The sequence below is a fragment of the Tympanuchus pallidicinctus genome, unplaced genomic scaffold (assembly GCF_026119805.1).
Source record: "Tympanuchus pallidicinctus isolate F22 unplaced genomic scaffold, pur_lepc_1.0 scaffold8, whole genome shotgun sequence".
Classification (NCBI taxonomy): domain Eukaryota; kingdom Metazoa; phylum Chordata; class Aves; order Galliformes; family Phasianidae; genus Tympanuchus; species Tympanuchus pallidicinctus.
In genome coordinates this window covers 34,580,956-34,596,522 of record NW_026294802.1, presented here as the reverse complement: position 1 = coordinate 34,596,522, position 15,567 = coordinate 34,580,956, and the positions used below count along the sequence as shown (strand labels likewise).

The 15,567-nt window shown below is 43.8% G+C and overlaps 1 protein-coding gene across 3 annotated transcripts in view; it reads right to left on the bottom strand.

The window, feature by feature from the left end:
• The window catches only part of GXYLT1 (glucoside xylosyltransferase 1), a 33,978-nt gene extending 20,282 nt beyond the window's left edge, over positions 1–13,696 (bottom strand). The window contains exons 1-2 of one of the 3 annotated variants that reach the window (XM_052668986.1): positions 13,420–13,696; positions 4,829–4,921 (exon numbers count right to left, since the gene is read on the bottom strand). In XM_052668986.1, coding sequence (XP_052524946.1) covers positions 4,829–4,921; positions 13,420–13,616 — 290 coding nt within the window. In that variant the 5' untranslated portion in view covers positions 13,617–13,696. The remainder of the gene's footprint in view (positions 1–4,828; positions 4,922–13,419) is intronic. The other 2 variants (XM_052668984.1, XM_052668985.1) reach the window with 2 other exon arrangements.
• Between the last annotated feature and the right edge of the window lie 1,871 nt (positions 13,697–15,567).

The window sequence follows — 15,567 nt, the reverse complement described above, 5'->3', positions numbered from 1 at the left end:
AACTCTAAGGATTCTAGGATTCTATGAAAATGCAAGTTGTTGCTTTTTAGGATCTGCAGGACAAATATTTTCACATAAGTGACCAGTACCATTTCAAATCTGCCACCTTAGCATGTCTCAGAAAATCAAATGGTAGACATGTAAATAGAATACAGATGATTTACTTATCACGCTTTTTCTTCTTTGAAAGCTTTGTCCTTGATCTAACTCAATGGAACATTAAGGAAGCAGACCCAGCAGCCTTTACTCACTAGGGAAAAAAAAGAAAAAAAAAAAGAAAGCAGAGTGAGAAGGCAGTAAAGCCTGCACTGATTAAAATGCAGTTGGGAAATCATTCCCACAATTACAGAAAGTAGGATCAAGGTAACTACTAAAATTATCTGCATTTGGAAGTGATGAAAATTCTAGTTTTTACTCAACTTAATTTTCCACTACAGCTCTGAATTAAAAACACAAAATAAGCTCTGATTACAGCCTAAGTATGCTAATGATACCACTGCATATAATGTCTAAATGTCATCTGTTCAATTACAAACTCAATTGGTAGATTAAGTTTGAAGTTACAACATGATAGTCATTCAAAAATCTATTACAGGAGTTGGAAGTCTCATCCTGCTGTGAGCTAAAAAAAAATAATCCTGTTTTTCAGGATTGTTACAATTCAGCTTAATTTGTCCACACCACCAGAACCTCAGTGCACCCAAAAGATGGCAATGTAAGTTAAATAGGCAATGTAAGCTAAAGCACGCTTAGAAGCAACATCCAACAAGTGAAATCAGACAGACTGTTATCAGACAGTTAACAGTAGGAACAATCTCTAAGATCTTCTTCTTATTTGGTCTCAGGCAGAGATGAGCAATCACACCTGCTGGATGATACTGAGCACCATGAAAACTGCACCACAAAAGTCACGTGCCATCAAGATCATGCAAAACCTGAGCCTTATGTCTTTAGCAGCACTGTTAAAATTTTGGATAAAGCCTGTACTGTATGTTAAAAAAAACTGAACTCATGCTTCCTCTACCAAAGCTAACAATAAATATTCTCTATCAAAAGCACTGCACAAAACACTGTTTTGTTCTGTCTCTAACAGTGTTAATAATCAGAACATTGATATAAAACGTGGGTACAGAAGAGCTCCACAATCCTTCTCACATGCAGCAGAGGTAAGAAATCTTAAACAGATTAACTGAGACAACATCCATATAAAACATTACTAGAATCATCAACTGATCATGAGTGGTCAGGCACTGGAATGGGCTGCCCAGGGAGGTGGTGGAGTCAGCATCCCTGGAGGTGTTCAAGGAACATTTAGATGTTGTCCTAAGGGACAAGGTTTAGTGGGAATTATTGGTGGTAGGTAGACAGTTGGACTGAATGATCTTGGAAGTCCTTTCCAACCTTGGTGATGCTATGAACTGCTCAGAGCTCACTGCTGGCAAGCAAGCTGAATGAGCCATAGCACGAGTCAGACTGAGCTCTGTGTGAATACCACTCCTCAGAATTCCCAAGCCCATATGAGTCTTCAATGCTTCTGTTGTACAAACACGAGTCTTATAAATCCACACATTTGTTATCACTCCTTGCTTTGAACACATGCAGTAACTCAAAAGAAAATGATGTAGCTAGCAAGCTACGTTTCAAAAATGCCTATAGCAAGTTCTTTCACAGAAATATCTGCCACCTGCAGATTTGATGTAAAAAAAAGCCTGCTATCAAAGGTCTGAGCTCTCCAACTTATCAGTGCTCTGGCACTTCAGATAATGCACCGATTTTGTCTGAGAAAGAAACAAAACTACAACTCATATCCAAAGCTGAAACTGAACTGCAGCTACTTTCTGTGATGTCCCAACACATACAAGGCAATGAGGCTTATGCAGCAGGCTGTGCTCAGCCACTGTAATAGCTTGCTGTCATCCAAAGAGGGAGCATTTTCCTCTCCTCTCTGCCATCTTCCCCACCTCTGCTGAGGATAAGCCAAAACCCTGGCACTCACTGCAGCTCTCTGAAAGAAACTGAACTCACTAAAACACAGAAGTAGTAACAATTTGTGGAAGTGAGGGAGTCCTTTGAAGTTGGGACAGGTTCACTGAGGAATTCAACAACCACTAGCATCAGCACAACACACTGGATTCACTTCAAGTATTGATTAAATAATTGTATTTCATTAATATGAAATGATTAATTTGAACATCATCACGATCTTTCCACATTTAAGCAATACATTTTCTTTCAGCTTCAAAAAATCAATCAACGAGACTTTGCACGTATTAGGATTCTCTGTGAAAGAAACTGCACTATCCTCATGAGGCCATAATCAATGCATACCTCATCAGAAGTGCCTTCCCAGCCACATACAGCATTATTAATTGACTAATATACATTATAGCTTAATGTACACACAAAGGAACTGCATACTGTTTCTCTATTTCTGGTTCCAAGTTCCTACTACTTAACTTGAGCTTGGCAGAAGATCTGGAAGTTTTCTGCTCTTTTGATGTGTCAGTATGTTTTGTAGAGAGTTTGTGGGTATCACAATGGGCAAAGGGGTCAGAAGGCAGTGGTGCACTCTCCTATTTCAGCACTGCACAACAGACAGACTGAATCAATGAAGTTTACAACTGTATCTTTTCAAAAAGCAAAAGCTAAACTCCTACAGCCCATCACAACAGCACTGACATCACCTAGTGCTAAACTTCGTGATGCTAAACTCCCAAAAAGCTAACCTGAAGGTGAAAATATATGAACTGAGTTCATCCAGACAGCTAAAGGAAACTCAGATGTGCCAAAGGAAGATGATATACTGACAGTTTAGCACAGAGGGAAAGATTCAGCAGTCCCAGTTTATGTGGGCACCTCACTAGCAGCCCAAAAATTCAATCTAGGCCATATCTTCAATTAAATTCTTGGCAACTGATGAGCTTAAAAAGCACTGAAAGGACACAAGCAAAAGGGAATGGGAGTAGATCAAGGAAGGCTGCTCTGAAAGTAATGCCTCCTAATTTATTTTCTTGACCCACGATGTCAGAGGCAGATAGTGGTGGTACAGCAGTAGACATGGAACCTTCCTGCCAATGCACACTTAATTTTGTTGCCATGCAACAGATGGCAGCAGAGGGCAGCCTGACACAGCAGGGTCTGACAATGAAGTTCACACAAAGCAAAGGCGTGTCACTGAATTCCTCCATGCAGGAAAAAAATGCACCCATTGACATTCATCAACTCTTGCTGAATGTTTATGGAGACCAACCAGTGAATGTGAGCACAGTGAGGTGATGGGTGGTGTCTTTCAGCAGTGACAACAGTGGGTCACCTCTGACTTTTATGAGTGTGGCTCGCAGGCTCTTTTCACTGCTGCTGAACATACACAGCTAATGGTGGTGACTATGTTGAAAAAATAGCTGAGAATTTGCTCTGTCTGTAATTATTGTGCTCTTGGTATCCATTGTAGTTTCCATGGAAATAAAAATATAAACAAATAAACAAGAGGCATTGCTTTTGGAGAGACATAAAATCTTTCCCGCTATCATAATGTTCAATAGCATTTAAGCCTTGTGAAGCTAAACACTTTTTTTTCTAGAGAAGCAAAAGGAAAAAAAAAAAAAATAGGGCTTTGTCATGGCTGTATGATTTTTGGTTATTGGTATTCCACATCATAACATCACGTAGTGCACTGGGAGTTAAAGTGTTAAAGCTCCAGTTCTGGGCACCTGTCTGGAAGAGAAGAACTACAGACCCCAGGGGGCTCTGCGGTCAGAGAGGAGATACAACCCCTGGCAAGGTCACCTGATGAGCTCTTCTTCGTCAGGTCTCTTCCCTGCTCTCAACCAGACTGCACATCTCACCTCACTGTTACGGTGAGGCCTATCCACCTTTCAGACACTTTCATTACATTTGATTTATTAGCTTCGATTCTAACTATATTGTATTACAGTGTGTTATCTTGGATTCCAATACCACATTCAGTAAATTAGTTCGTTTCTCCTCAGGTCGTTGCCGCTGTATTTAATTATTTTGGGGCTCCCTCTTTCCCTTTTCCAGAGGTGCAGGTTTTGCAAAATCCCTCCGCCCTGCTACTCATGGACCCGGGCCGAACCAGCCCCCAAAATGCTGACAGGCTTTTAGACAAAAAGGGACAGAACCATCTCAATGGCTGTTCAAGCCTAAATGTAAGAAAAATTAACTTAAAATCTTATTTACGTAGTGAGGAGAACTATGTGGGTTAGAGAAGATACCTGTCAAGTAGCTTAAGGCTTCCTCAGTTTCTTTACAAGCTACTATTGTAATCAGACAGCTTTAAGGCATGTGAACAACCACATCAAAATATTTGAAAGTCTTGGTAAAGATTAAGCTTTCAGGACATAGTATATGCTTCAATGTAATGTATTTTAAATAACATTCTAAAGTAGCTGTTTCAGTAGTTTTGGATGAAATACCTTCATATTCTTGATAGCATGGAATTTTAATTAAGAACTCAGGACTTCATTAAACCTGCCAGTTTTTATTACAAGTTATATCACAAGTACTCACCAATCATTTTTAAGATTATTTTCAGATAGACTTTTTACCAATGTTAACAAGTCTTTATTTAAGAAAGCAACGTAATTGGAAAAAACTGAAAATTCTTTGTAATTACATTTCCTCAATGCGTAGTTTAAAAATAGAACAGAAGGACAAAGTCCAAAGACAACTGTAAGATAAACATGTGAAACGTGAAGCAATCACAATATTTTGCTTTGTCACCTTGCTAAATGGTCACAAATGCTATTATATTAGCTGCACTTGTCTGCAATCAAAAAATAAAGAACTATTTAATAATAGATCCTACCTAAAAGCAGCTTCCCAAAAGCAGTTCACTCCACAAACATCAGAGGGCAGCATCCAATAGGAATTCCAGAAAGATACAGACAAATTCTGACACCTAACAGGATAAGACAAAAATAACCTATATAAATGTTACTGGTTATACGGCAAAGTTAATAGGATTATTTCATAGCTCAAACATAATTTGATCAGTTAATGACCTGACAGAAGACTCACTACATAATGGACCCTGGATAATACAAAAGAGGAGGTGCCAATCAGGAAGGATTCCTTTAAGGATGTATGGCCCCATTCCCATCAGCATTTCCTCTCTATTTAGTTTCAGAGTGAGAGAAACAAAGGGAGTGGGATTTCTGAAGGCCATTCTATGTTCCCTGCTTAGTGCAAATCTACAGGTGACAGAGTGAAAGGCTATAGTTAAAGCTGGAAAGATCCTTCACCATCGCAGTGTTTTTATCTACAAGCAGAGAAGTTGGAACATTCCATTTTCAAGTGCACATTATCCATTTAAACACAATCCCTATTAACCCGTGACTATTCACTGCAACCTGCAAAACTTATTTAAAAGAAAAAAACTAATAGAACTTTTAGCACCAATTCAGCCACTTCGTTACAAAAGGTTACTGCAATACAGAAATAATCACCCCATCTGACAAGTTTTCCTTCTCTATATTAAGAGCAGTCATTTGTTCACTTGTATTACACTAACAGCTAAAAAGGTGTGCTAATCTGATACGAAATTTTATGCAAGAATATCATAGGAAATATTTTAAAAGAGCAATAGAAGTGCATGCTATGATTCTGGTGAGTGAATCAACAATGAAATTTAAAATCTTAAACCAAGCATGTGGAACACTGCAAAGCAAGGGGTGCCTGCTCTTGAGTGACTTCCTATTAGTGCTCTTCAACATCTTCATCAATGACACAGCGGAATACAGAGCACCCTCAGTAAGCTCATGGACAACACCAAGCTGAGCAGTCCAGTCAATACATTGGAAGGAAGGGAAGCCATCCAGAGGGACCTGGACTGGCTGGAGAAGTGGGCCCATGAAAACCTAATAAGGTTCAACAAGGCCAAATGCAGGGTGCTGCACTTGGGTCGGGGCAATCCCAGGTATTTATACAAACTGGGGGATGATCCCCTTGAGAGTAGCCCTGCAGAGAAGGACTTGGGGGTCCTGGTGGATAAGAAGCTGGACACGAGCCAGCAGTGTGCACTTGCAGCCTGGAAGGCCAACTGTGTTCTGGGCTGCATTAAAGGGGTGGCAGCAGGGACAGGGAGGTGATCGTCCCCCTCTACTCAGCTCTTGTGAGGCCCCATCTGCAGTGCTGCATCCAGGACTGGGGTCCCAGTACAGGAAGGATGTGGAGCTGTTGGAGCGGGTCCAGAGGAGGGCACTGAGATGATCAGAGGGCTGGGGCACCTCTGCTATGAGGAAAGGTTGAGGGAACTGGGCTTGTTTAGCTTGGAGAAGAGAAGATTCTGGAGAGACCTCATTACGGCCTTCCAGTACTTGAAGGGAGAGTATAAACAGGAGGGGGAATGGCTGTTTACAAGGGTGGATAGTGATAGGACAAGCGGGAATGGTTTTAAACTGAGACAGGAGAGATTTAGGTTAGATACCAGGAAGGAGTTTTTCCACACAGAGGGTGGTGACGCACTGGAACAGGTTGCCCAAGGAGGCTGTGGATGCCCCATCCCTGGAGGCATTCAAGGCCAGGCTGGATGTGGCTCTGGGCAGCCTGGTCTGGTGGTTGGTGACCTGCACATAGCAGGGGGGTTGAAAATAGATGATCACTGTGGTCCTTTTCAACACAGCCCATTCTATGATGCTATGCTTCATCGTTATGCCCTGTTAATGCAAATGGAGCTTATCCTTGTTAACAGCCAGCATTCATGAAGGAAAGACATGCAAGAAGGAAAACTATAGAAAAAGCTGACAATGAAAAGCTGAAAGACTACAGCTCAAAGCTGTACTGAAGCTGTACTGAAGTTTGTTTTATGAGTTTGAAATGAATCAGCACTACCTTGGCTGGGTTACCTGATACTTACATAAGCCATATATGCTTTGTGAAAGTCAGACTTAAAAGATCACTGCGATAACAAGAATTGGCAAAATGTACAATCTTTTTTTCTTGATGCAACAGAAAAATGACCTGATAAACACAAAGAAGTGTTACATAAAGCCTTGTTAAGTGTTGGCGAGGCTGAGTTCTTTGGTAGAGATCACAGGAAATCTTCACATCCTGTGGATACACGTGTTGGCAACATCATTGGAATCATTCTATCTCATGACAATAGAATGATCTCCACAAAGAAATATCTCTGTACAAAACAGGGTAACGTAGACTGCGACTTCCTTATTTTTGAATGTTACTGGGGAAAGTCAGTGGTACAAAGCTATAAATTCTCCCTGACTAGATTCATCCTCAGGGCTTTTGAAGTTAAAAAAATAAAAAATAAATAAATAAAAACCAGTAACAATTTCATGGCACATATCTGAAGAGCAATCTTCATGATCTCCAGTGCACACCTTTTTGTAGTATCTGCTTCTCATTATTCTGAGGACAACTTAACAGACTCCCAAAAACAGCATTCTGCTTTGGAAGATCATTGTATTATTACAAGGATTCTTCTTCCAGCTGTCACACAAGCACTGTGTTTTTCTTAGCTGCCCTGAGCTACTCTCTTATCCAGATTCCCATACCAAAAACTAGAATTAATGCCAAAGTGCTTTCTCTGCCACATTAGCCCTTTCCAATACCCCAATTCATATTATGACAAGGTTGTCAGGCTTGGATTTCATTCACAAATTGTGTTTGTTTGAAACAGAAGCGTTACTGAGATGCACGCATGATTTACCAAAACGTGTAAATCAGACTTGTTTCCTGCAAACAGAAGCCTCTCAGCTGATCACATACTGCCGTGTTCCTACAGCTTCCACACACAGAGGATTAACAGATTGACACTGACACATTTTTTGTTATTCACAAGAAGATCACTCAGAAATTACATTCATCAAGTTTTGTTTTTGATTTTTTTAAATTAAGAGCTAGAATAATACATGAGAAAAGCTTGGATGACAAATAAGGTGTCCCAAGTGATTTACAAAGCTAAGGAGGTGCATTCTGCCTGTTAATCAAACAAGTTACCCAAGAAAGTACTGGTTGGGCAGGAATACTTACCTTCAGCACTTGGGGATAGTTTGCTCTCATCTATTACAGGTTATGTGGTTAAATGCTAATTAAAGGAGAAAAGACAGACAGCTCAAGGAACCCTGCTGCTTACACAGCACAAAGGCAGCGCTCCAGGTTCCCCGACGAAGAATATTCTGGGGTTGTGCCAAACAGACTGCAGTAAGGAGCTGGGAAACTTCAGGGAAATGACCAAAGATACAGAAAGCAAAGCATCAAGGCAAGCTGTAGAGAAGTGAGAATGAAAACACAGAAGGAAGAGGGTTCAGTGACACACCAACAGGCTGTCCGTAGAACTGGCTGTGTTGCAAACCTGATCATCATTCTCCTTCATAAACACTACTTCTGTATTCCTGGGTGAAGGGGTGCTCTATTTTGTGTGCACATGCATGCATGGAAGTGCAAGAGGCAACCTCGAATCACAAGGGCCCACTTGTCTGCAGTGCCACGAACTGCAGAGCTCTGACCTGAATGCACACAGCATGTGGGTGTGCACACTGGGGCGCTGTTACTAGCAAGTTCCAAGCTGGATTCACCAACAAATAGGGTCATAGGCTTGTCAGCCAGGTAACAGAGAGGCTGTAAGGCTGAGTCACGCTGCAATCTCAAAGCGTGAGCTGCTGTAAGAACCAGGAGGTCCCAGCCAGCTCCAAAAGTCTTCAGGTCTGGAGGTTGACAGATGACACAGCCATATGCCTGGAACTACCCAAGCAAAACACCCATCTTCATGAAGCAACTGGGTGACCAGGCAGCCCAGCTGACAGACAGACAGTCTAAGGCCAGAGACTGGAGGGATCCTCAGCCCCACATGTGTGCATGCATATGTATATTGCGGAGCTCTGAGTACCAGCAACCAAAGCAGAGCTGCAAGCTCTATGGGTGTGCATACTCAGGCCAGCAGCAGGGAGGAGACCAGAGGGTCAGGGCCAGCTCCTGCACAGATCGAGCATCTAAGGCCAGTTACTGGAAGGACCTACACTGAGTGCATTTACATGGTTTTTACTAAGAGGCTTTCACACTCATCAGCCAGAAAAGGGAATAGGATCAGGCCACCTGTGCTGTTTGTGCTTCCACAAGCGCTCTTTTTCCACGTTGATGCTTGTGGCCAGCCATGTGCATACACACGTAGTGTGGGCTTGTGCCCCTACTAGGAAATAAGGGCTGAGCTCTGCCACTGGCTGCCCAAAGGGATGGGAGGTGCAGCAGCTGCCCCTCCATCAGACAGCCATGCTGGACAAGTTTGAACATCAACTGCTGCCAAAAATACCAAAACAAAGAAAAAGACAGCTTTAAAAAACACTGGATCCATGTCAATTCAAGGTATTTAAAGGTATCTCTCGCTTAGACAGAAAGCCATTAAAGACTTCTAGAGGATAATTCAGCTTCAACAGAAAATGGATAATAAAAACTTCAGTCTTACAGACACAGTGAAAGCATCTATATTATGACTGAGGAGGATTTGGGACAATTCTAAATTTATGTGAAAATCTATAGCAATGCATTACTCACACCAAGACCGAGGCCCTGTGCTTAAGCAAGCTAAGTTCCAACCATAAGGAGTCTCCTAGCAATAAGTGATTAAAAAAAAAATCTTTTGTTAAGTATACCAGTGAGCTTACTGTTAAGGGAGATGATGGCTTTCATCCATGCTTTCCAGTCCAGATGCTGTCTTTTATACTACTGTAACTTCACAGAGCTTAGCAGCACGTACACTCAGGGTTGCAATCACCTAACATGGGTCATGACTGCTGTACTGCTGTCAGCACTGCACTAACAAGCTAAATCTAATCAACAGCAAGCATCGACTAACCCAGAGAGACTGCTGCAGCAAAACAGGAAGGCCATGTTTTTATTTCCTTCCTGCTCATACATACAGGAGCAAAAAGTTAGGAAACAACGAGTTTCCCAATTCAACACTGAAACACACTGAGAAGACCTGATTCTTCTGAATAACTTTTCCTGAACTGATTCTTTGTTTTGAGGTATTTTAACTGAAAAGCAGTTTTCTTATAGCTTTATTAAACAGGAGACAGTAGATCCTAAACTTAATGTTAAACGTACAACCCAGGACAACCCTGGCAATATCCCATTGATTTATAACACATCTGCATAACATAACATTTGTTGGTCAGCTTCGCCATATGACAAGCTCAGCTAAACTTTTATTTCTGAAATGAAGTTTCAGCTTCAAATTACTCCAAGTTTCCCTTACATTTTGTAGACCAAATAATTCCTTAAGGCACATGAGTAGCTGAGAAGCATGGTAAAACCACTGGCTAAGTTCTCACATAGACCAAAGTTATCGGCCCACGTACTGCCACCATCCTACTCTGCTGCCAAAGCTTGTGGGTACACCTCTAATACTTCTCCATGCACTAAAATCCACTCAACTTTACCTTTGCCAGTCTAGTCATACAGCAAGAAATAGATACAGTCCAGTAACAGTTACATATCACAGAACAGTGACAGCTACATACACAGATATAACACTGCCACCTGCATGAAAATGCTAAACTAAAATACAATGGAAAAATGTTTAATTCTTTTTTTTTTTTTTTCCAATAGGGTCAAGTTCATTGACCTAGCAGAATTCATGGAGCTGATTACTGATGCTTTCCTGCTGTTTTTCACAAACTTGCCTTCAGAACAGCACTCCTTCTGGACCTGAATGTAAAGATGAAGATTATCTGCTTAACTGAAGTGGCAATATTGAGAAAATTAACCAAAGATTTGCTTTTCATAAGTACAGTTATAGTCTACTAATTAGATGATCCAAAAGCACATCCACGAGAGCTGACTTAAAAGGACATTTCACAGACAGCAAATAATAATAATGACATATGCTGCAAATGTGCACTCATCCACTATTGTTGGTTTGTTGTTTGTGGTTTTTTTTCTCCCATTTTTTCCACAGCCCTCATCCTCACCCATAAATCATAACAGCAAATTAAAAAAGGATAACTTCATATACTGACTTTTGCCCAACTTTGTCTCTTCTGAATGTGGTCACTTTAATATTGCCTTTCTTCATGTTATGTTCAGATCTGTTGCTCGCTTAGCTGTTACATATGACAGTATGTACAATGGAATGGAGAATCAGGAGGACAATTTACCACCAATGTTGATCATTCTTCACACCTAAATCTTTTATCTAAAACTCTCAAAACACTTTAGAATCACAGAATGGTTTGGGTTCGAAGGGACCTTTAAGATCATCTGGTTCCAACCCATCTGCTATAGACAGGGATACCTCCCATTAGACCAGGTTACTCAAAGCCCCATGCAGCCTGGCCTTGAGAGCTTTCAGGGAGGGGGCATCCACAACCTCACTGGGTCTTTTTGTTTGTTCTGTGGTTTTTTTTTTTCATAAAAGACACAGCTTTTAGTCTGTAGTCATCCTGTTCCTCAGGCTAATGTAGCCTTTGAAACACACACCTCATTACCATAGTGATTACCCAGCAATCTCCCTTGAATTATTATGTTTATTGAAGGACCTTGCCTCTGCTTGTCATTCAAGTTTCAACATAGTACTTCCTTTCTAATTAAAGATCCTCTACCGAGAAGCACCAGCGCTATTGTGAAATTCTGGCAGGTGTGGTACTCTGAAGCTTTATTCAAAGCTTGCACTTCTCATGTTCGCATGCTTCTGAAAACCACCAGAAATCTTTAAATTCTACCTTCCACCACAAAATATGACCGAACTCCTCCTGCTTTTATGTCCTATACTGAATCAGATTATTTGGGAAAAGAAAACTCTACTCAGCTTAGAGAAGGAGAAAGCACTGCTGAGTGCATGAATGCCGTCAGATGACAGATATATCTGCTTCATTAAATTGCATTTTACAGCTAACAGTAAAAACAGCTGAAGCACCTCACTGCTGAGAGTTCCCACAAATGCATAAGAAACATTAAACTTCAGGAAGGATTAAAAGGTTCTCTGAACATAATTTGTTCCATAAGGCTATTAGAACCCTTAGTATACGGGCATGATTACAAGACAGCAGTAACGGGCATCAAGCAGCTTTGTGGCTATCAAGCTCCACCTCCACTGCAGAAACAGCTTAAGTATGAAATCTGACCACCACTAACCTGAGGATATGTTCATCGATTACAAAAGAGAACATGACAGGATTCAATATGTGGGAATAACCGAAACAAGCATCTAAAGGAAGATCCAGTGGGGCATTCCTTTACTGCCACAGGATGGAATTTTTCCTTGAAGCGTCACTTAGTCCACTAAAGGCCTGTAATAAGATAGTTTAAGTGCTAAGGCACTGACCCACCCCGAGTTCTGCAGACACAACACACAAACTTCTAACAGTTCACAATGGGAAGATGCTCACCAGGAGCCTTTACTTTGACATCAGTTCATAGGCAAAGAATTCCCACAGATGTCACCCGATTTTACAGAAAGGTATGTTTCCATGAAAGTATATGCCTGTGAATTACCTATGGCACCTAAACCTTTGAAGGTAACTACTCAGGCTGTGAGGCTTTTCTGCATTGCAACACTGAGCAGATTTCTATCTCATTCCACCCTAATGCAGCAAGCAAGAAGTTCCACCTCACTGGAGTTTTCCTCCATCAGTATCTTTGAATTAGTACAAATACTAACAAGTACTGCTTTCAAATAGATTTGGTTCTTCTGCTCTGCAGGATCACGATGCACCTGAAAGTAACATCGAAGTTTACTAATCCAAGTTACATCAAATGCTTCTTCCCTCCTATTTCTATTTAGAACTGTTTTATTACAGTCATTAAACGTTCCATAGAACCACTACAGCTAACTTTTCTTTGCAGCTACCACAAGCACAGTCCCCAGGTAGCCAGGTGCGTGGGCAGCCTCGGCACACCGAACCGCACTGCCTTGAGACGCCTGGGACTTAGGGCACGCTGGCCCAGAAAATCTCAGTCCTGATTTCTCCTACAGCTTCAGCCTAGCAGAGACTTTACGAGGGCCTTACTAAACTCACTCTTGTTACAGAGAATCGTGCTCAGTACTCGCGCTGTGCAGCGGGGCTGCTCGCACTCCGCAGGGTTCCGCAGGAACCTCCGCGCGGCCAGGCGGGGTGGCAGAGCACGGAAAGGGAAAACAGGAGTTTTCGTACACTTTCACGATCCCGTTCACGCTAACACCGAGCACAGAGGTGAGACAGAAGAGCTGGTGCTAAAGCTTGAAGCCGGCCACAACTGTTCAGAGTCACTCGCCGCCGCCCCAGAGCCCAATAACCCCTCACAGCAGCCGAGCTCGGATCGCGGAACGGCCCGCCCCTCCTCGCAACCCTCGGCAGGCCGCTCCCGGCCCGGGCTTCCACCAGTCGGGGCCGCCCGCGGCCGGCGAGCAGCGCGCCCCGCGCCCGCTTGAAAGGAACGCGGGAAACCCGCGGCCCCGGCCCGTACCTGCCGGCCCCCTCCTCGCCTCGACCCGCGTTCCCCGCCTGCCGCCCGCCGCCGGCTGCGGCCGAGTCTCGGGCCTGCCGCAGCTGGGCGCCGCCGGCCTCCTGCTCCAGGGAGAGCGCGAGCTGGCTGACGCCGTAGAGCAGCGAGCAGACGCCGCAGCCCAGGAACAGCAGCGCCACTCGCGCGAACCGCCGCATCCTCCGACGCCTCGGCCCCGGCGGCGGCGCCGGGCGGCAGCCGGGGCCCAACCGGCAGCGCGAGCCACGATCGACGCGGCGGCGGAGCGAGCCCGGCGTGCGGGGGGCGGGGTTTGAGGGGCGGGGAGAGCCGCGAGGCGGGAGGAGGAAGTGCTGCGCTCCTGGCGTGCCTCCTGGCCGGCGGCTGCGCTACCTCGGCTGCGGCTTGGAGGGGCGGCTGGCTCCGTTTGAAAGAAGAAAGTCGGATGGCAGCTCTCGTGCCAAAACTGTCCTGCCTGTCTTCAGCCCCAAAAAGCAAGGTGTGAGGAAAAATGGGGGCCCTGGTGAAATAGTGGATACTCTGCTGTGTTTTGAGTACGGATGTCAGGAGGATTACTAGGAAATGCGAGGAGGGAAATGGGGGCTGAGAAAAAGAAGTAGAACCTAAGATAAGTAAAGATCCAGGGAGGGGGAATCAATGATGGGTGCTTATGAGGACATGGAGCGGGTGAGGCTGAAGGCACTGCTGGGTCCATCTGCCTCGGCCTTTGCTCAGCAGGGACACCCAGAGCATGGTGCCCACGTCCAGGTGGCTCCTGAAGGGCACCCCACAGCCTCTGGGCAGCCTGTGCCAGTGCTCCATCACTGCACAGCACAGCAGTGTTGCCTGGTGTTCAGAAAGAACCCCTGTGCCTGCTGCCTCCTGTCCTGCACTGAGCGCTGCTGACAAGAGCCTGGTTTCATCTTTGCACACTCCCTTCAGGTTTTATGGACATTGTTGAGACTCCCCTGAGCCTCCTCTAGGCTAAGCAACAAGCTTTCTCAGCCTCACAGGAGAGGTACTCCAGGCCCTTCCTCATCCTCATGGCCCTTCACTGGGTTCTCTCCAGTATGCCTAGGTCTCCTTTGTATCGGTGTGAGGGGCCAGAACTGGATCTAGCTCCCCAGATGTGGCCTCTCCAGTGCAGAGCAGAGGGGAGGGATCAGTCCCTCAGCTTGCTGGCAATAGCGTGCCAGGATGCCATTGGCCTTCTGTGCAGCAAGGGCACAATGGCAAAATCCAGGGCCAAAATGGCAGAATGGTGGTGGGGACCTTAAGAAGGATGGACTCATTGGGAAAGTCATTGACAAAATGAGCAAGAACTTGCTAAAAAGGACTCTCTAAAAAGAATTTGCTTAACAAACTAAGGGAAATTTATGCTGCTGATGTTCATGTGCTTTCATGCACAACAGGAAGAAATTGAGTTCTGAATGTGCCACTTGAAGTTGCAGCTGTGCTTTCCCATTTTCTGTTCCTCCAGGCGTACTATGGTGGGTGATGAACTCGGACATTCTACCAGTTCTCTGTGTGTGCTTGTGATCTAAACCTGACTCACTGCTCTCATTGCATATCTGCATGCTGACTGGTGTCATGAATTCAACCACTGTCCCATTTCACAACCCTCTGCACATACGAACAAGTCCCTGTGGCAGGTCATAAATAACATTTTTCATGGATAAACAAAGCCCTGACTTCTTGCCCTTAATGCTGAGGAGAGCTTTGCTGTTTAAAACAAAAGATCAAAGTATGCATAAGAAAGAAAAAAAAAAAAAGGAGGATGATGCTATATTTCACAGATAGTTGAAGAAAATCTGAAATCTGAGATACATGGTGGGCTGTGGGCAATTTTAAAGGCAAATTCATAGCAGTGTGTGAGTCAGAGTGGGAGATACAAAGGAGCCTTTGCTGGCATGAGCACAAAAGAGAAGACGGGTCAGTCTCTGCTGCAGTGTGACACTCGCCTTCTGAATTGAGGAGTGTTCCAGCCAGGAAAAATGAGGTCTATGGGGTGTTACAAAGGGACTGAGAATGAACACAGCAGCTGGCCAGCAGCACTGCTTTCATGTGTTGGACGAAGAGAGTATATTTTAGACAAGAAAAGAGAAAATAAGGAGTGCTGAGGAGAGAGATGAGACAGTGCTTTTGGGTTAT